Source organism: Dipteris shenzhenensis, chromosome 2, assembly GCF_047967505.1.
Source record: "Dipteris shenzhenensis isolate YYH24624 ecotype China chromosome 2, Dip_SZ_1.0, whole genome shotgun sequence".
Classification (NCBI taxonomy): Eukaryota; Viridiplantae; Streptophyta; class Polypodiopsida; order Gleicheniales; family Dipteridaceae; genus Dipteris; species Dipteris shenzhenensis.
The window spans coordinates 17,925,658-17,929,685 of NC_141597.1; the positions used below are offsets into that span (position 1 = coordinate 17,925,658).

The following is a 4,028-nucleotide window of genomic DNA, read 5'->3' on the forward strand; positions in this document are numbered from 1 at the left end:
GGTTGTTTTGATTTACCTTGAATTTTTGGAATGAGCAATGAAGCTACTTTTCCTCATGTCGCTTACTTTTGGGAGTTATTGTTGGCTCAGACAGGGTAAGTTTAAACAATCTCTTCAGTTGTGTTAAAGTTGGTTTTCCATGATTTGATTGCTTCACACACACACAGACACACACACACACACACACACACACTCTCTCTCTCTCTCTCACACACACACACACACACATACAATTTTTTTTCTCTCTCTCTCTCTCTTTCTCTCACACACACACACACTTCACTTCCTTCATGTGTTGCAGTGCCATGCAGGGGCTTGGGCCATGCCCTAAGTCCATAAGAAGTCGTCGACCGAGAACTTGTTCGGGTCTTCTCTTGGAGTAGTGCAAGGTTTGTGAGCCATCTGAGCAGGTGCTCGCCATCGCCATCGCCATCGCCATCGCCGATCCTGCCTCGCTTCGCATTCCGTTTCAGTTAAACCATTTCATTCTTTCTTCTCCCTCGCATGCTCTTCCGCTACCATTCGTCCCTTTTGCGCAATGCCTTCCTATGGTAATCAAAGTCTCGCAGAAAGAGATCCAACTATGGCATTCAAAGTCTCGCACAATGCCGTAGATCCGTGCTTCAGGTAGCAAGTCTGTCGCAGCACTGTTCTGTAGCTCTCTCTTGACTTACCGGTTTCCTCTCGTTTTCTTTACCACTATTTTATTGCGAGATCGGATCTGTACATTTTGTTTTCGGCCGTTTTAGCAGATTTTACAGCCGTTTGCGGCTGGATCCAGCTTGCTAAGGCGAAGATCTGTGCCTTTTTTAATGCAGGAAGTGCAGTGATGCTTAATCCGGCCGTGTTAGTGAAGATCCGGTTTCTCGTTGCATACCGTCCTGCGATCCAGACGCATTTCACTCTAACTAGTGGATCTGTGCGAGTTTTGCAGTAAAGCGGGAATGGCTGAGAGATGTCGGGCACCGTCTGTGACGGAGAAGCCCTCCGGTAATACGTATCTCGGGGCCAGGTTCTGCGAGGATCGACGGATGATTTTCGATGCTGCTGCAGCAACCTACCCGTATGGAATGAAGGGAACACGTCACATTTCTCATCCTTGGTCGCCAACTATGCGCATGTCGGATGGTGGAGCTTGTTCTCATACCTTGGCGTCCACGAACCCCGTTTTTGTAGCTGCTCCTGCGGAGAAAGGCCCTTATGGATTTGCCATTGACTTCCTAATGGGTGGAGTATCTGCCGCCGTTTCAAAGACCGCCGCAGCTCCTATTGAACGGGTCAAGCTTCTAATTCAGAACCAGGACGAGATGATAAAGTCGGGAAGGCTTCAAGAGCCTTACAAAGGGATTACTGACTGCTTTGCACGGACTATAAAGGATGAGGGTATTATTGCGCTATGGCGTGGTAACACAGCAAACGTTATACGATACTTTCCTACCCAGGTACATGCTTGTCTTTATCTCACATAAACAAGTGCAGCTAACTGGTTATGCATGCATGCATGTGTAAATTGGTTGCCATTTTTTGAGAGTTGTATTATCCCTGGTTTTCGGAAATTGTTCTTTTTGATAGCTGTTTTCTGAATCAATCCTAGTGACGCTTTTGCGCATGCTGTGGCAGGCTCTCAACTTTGCGTTTAAGGATTACTTCAAGAAGCTCTTCAATTTCAAGAAAGACAAGGATGGCTACTGGCCTTGGTTTGCCGGTAATTTAGCCTCTGGTGGTGCAGCAGGGGCTTCCTCTCTGCTCTTTGTATATTCATTAGACTATGCCCGGACACGTCTGGCCAACGATGCTAAAGCTGCTAAGAAAGGACAGGAGCGGCAGTTCAATGGCCTCTTGGATGTCTACAAACAGACTTATAAATCAGATGGTCTTGCTGGTCTGTACCGTGGTTTCAATATTTCTTGTGTTGGGATTATTGTATACAGAGGATTGTACTTTGGAATGTACGATTCTTTGAAGCCAGTAGTTCTGGTCGGTCCCCTTCAGGTAAATTTTGTCTGGCTTTGGTTGAACGCAATTGAGAGATCTGCAAGTTGATTTGATCTTTAAGCTTATCTTATATACCTATTTTCTAAGGTCTTTGTTTGGGTGCGTATAGGATAACTTCTTGGCCAGCTTCCTTCTTGGTTGGAGTATCACCACTGGAGCTGGTCTTGCTTCTTACCCTATTGATACTGTCCGGCGACGTATGATGATGACTTCCGGCGAGGCTGTGAAATACTCTGGTTCTCTTGATTGCTTCAAACAGATTATTCAAAAAGAGGGTGTGAAATCTCTATTTAAAGGTGCTGGAGCCAACATACTTCGAGCAGTTGCTGGTGCTGGTGTGCTTTCTGGATATGATCGCTTGCAGCTGATCTTCTTTGGCAAGGCCTACGGTGGTGGTGGTGGTTAGTGCAGTTGAATGTAGAGATGATGACGAAATTTTGACATATAGGCCTCTGAGGTCACATTATTTAAATTGGAAAGAAACCTTTTTAGGTAGCCTGGTCATACAAGTGAACCTTTTTTTCCACAAGTAATTTGAGATAGGTCGGAATTGTTTTTCCTCTAGGCAGCTAGAATGATGCTGGAGAGGTTTTTTTGTTATTTGAGCCCTTCTTCAAAGACAACGGGAATAAATGTTTGATGCCCAAGGCATGCTTAGATGTTGGGGTTGTGATTTTGTTTATTGTGATTCATGTGGATGTTTCTAGGTTTTGGATCCATATTTGCATTGAAGTTGTGATGGCTAGACCTTGGAATCTTGTTTGTGGCTGCAACAAAGGATGGGTTCTTGGGTGCTGATGACGTAAGTGGGGATGTCATAGTAGCTAGTCCCTGCAATGCATGATGGAGTTTATGGTTTTCAACCTTGTGAGTGACTATCATGAGATTGAAACTGCACTATGTTGTGTTTTTAGAGGATGAGTTTGGGAATGTTCCTGGATTCATCTAGGTACCAACATTCCTCATTACCAACATAGTCATACACCTAACATTGTATGGAAACCTAAAGTTATGTTACGGGGTTGTCCTAGCTCTCCTGCAATCTCACATGTTAGTGAGTTGTCTCCCTTACTTTCTCTTCCTCCAGTTCCTCCTCCTTTAGTTCCTTTAACTTCCTCAGTTCCAAGAGTTTTTGCTTCTCGAGACTATAAAAGAAGACTACTCTACCTAGAAAGATTAATGTCTTTGGGTCTTTTTTCAATAAAAGTTTTTGAAAAATATAATGTCAAAGTTCTTTTTAAACTTCAATACACCTTAGAAAACTTCTCTTTTGAGGATTTGAATCTAAATAAGCTCCATTATATACAACTTAAAACTTCGTTGGATCGCATCTTAAAAGTAAAAGCTTCCTTTCAAAGCAAAGAAGTCTATCTAAATAAGGAACTCTTGATTTGTATTTTTACTTCTCCCTCCCTTGACAAGATAGGCTTAAACTCAATTTTGAAGTCTCCTGAAGTAATGGTTTCTCTCCCTCATTTTGTGAGAAGAATTTGGAAGCATCTTGTAGTAGCTTGGAAGTATGTAAAAACTTTAGGACAAAAGGCTTTCAACTATGGAGAGATAGGTAAAAGGCTTTTAGAGCATTCAAAATCTTCTATCCTTAGAGAACCTTGTTGTCGTAAAAGTAAGAGATTCCAAAGCTTTATTGATGTTGAGTCACAGTTGATACCTCAATTTTGCTTTCTAGTAATGTACCATGCAACGGTTATCTGATCGTGTAATTCACAGCTAGACCTTCTTTAAACCTCTAGCGAGGAATGAGCGTTGTTTACCATAGAGAGAGGAAGGAGATCAGGGTAGAGAGAGAGTAGAGTCGACAACCGATCGGGTCCTTGTACCCACTGAGGGCCCCCTTCCCCAATCAGGGGAGAATTTGCTTTATACTTGGGAGAACTGAGAAATACAAAGAACACTCTTCAAGAGAGCACGGAACACGCTTCTAAAGAGCTCACTGTGCACACGTATAGCAGACCCAAAGACATGAGAGGCAACGCCGACCAATACCGAGACCTTGATGCTGTCCACAGTGACGA

General features: G+C 43.5%; 1 protein-coding gene across 2 annotated transcripts; it reads left to right on the forward strand.

The window, feature by feature from the left end:
• The first annotated feature begins 212 nt into the window (after positions 1-212).
• Positions 213-2,652, forward strand: LOC147904413 (ADP/ATP translocase 1, mitochondrial-like). 2 transcript variants are annotated; one of them, XM_087386324.1, is made up of 4 exons: positions 213-470; positions 932-1,442; positions 1,621-1,992; positions 2,105-2,652. In XM_087386324.1, exons 2-4 carry the CDS (start codon positions 945-947, stop codon positions 2,399-2,401), a joined length of 1,167 nt encoding a protein of 388 aa, XP_087242450.1. In that variant the 5' UTR covers positions 213-470; positions 932-944; the 3' UTR covers positions 2,402-2,652. The 2 variants fall into 2 exon arrangements, with proteins under 2 accessions (XP_087242450.1, XP_087242457.1); XM_087386331.1 differs by lacking the exon at positions 213-470 and having other exon boundaries at positions 815-1,442.
• The last annotated feature ends 1,376 nt before the right edge of the window (positions 2,653-4,028 follow it).

Excerpts from the sequence above, each read along its gene's own strand:
- LOC147904413 (XM_087386324.1), top strand. The coding sequence starts at position 945 with ATGGCTGAGAGATGTCGGGCACCGTCTGTGACGGAGAAGCCCTCCGGT. Across the intron at positions 1,443-1,620 it reads TACGATACTTTCCTACCCAG|GCTCTCAACTTTGCGTTTAA; the intron begins GTACATGCTTGT and ends ATGCTGTGGCAG. Across the intron at positions 1,993-2,104 it reads TTCTGGTCGGTCCCCTTCAG|GATAACTTCTTGGCCAGCTT; the intron begins GTAAATTTTGTC and ends GGGTGCGTATAG.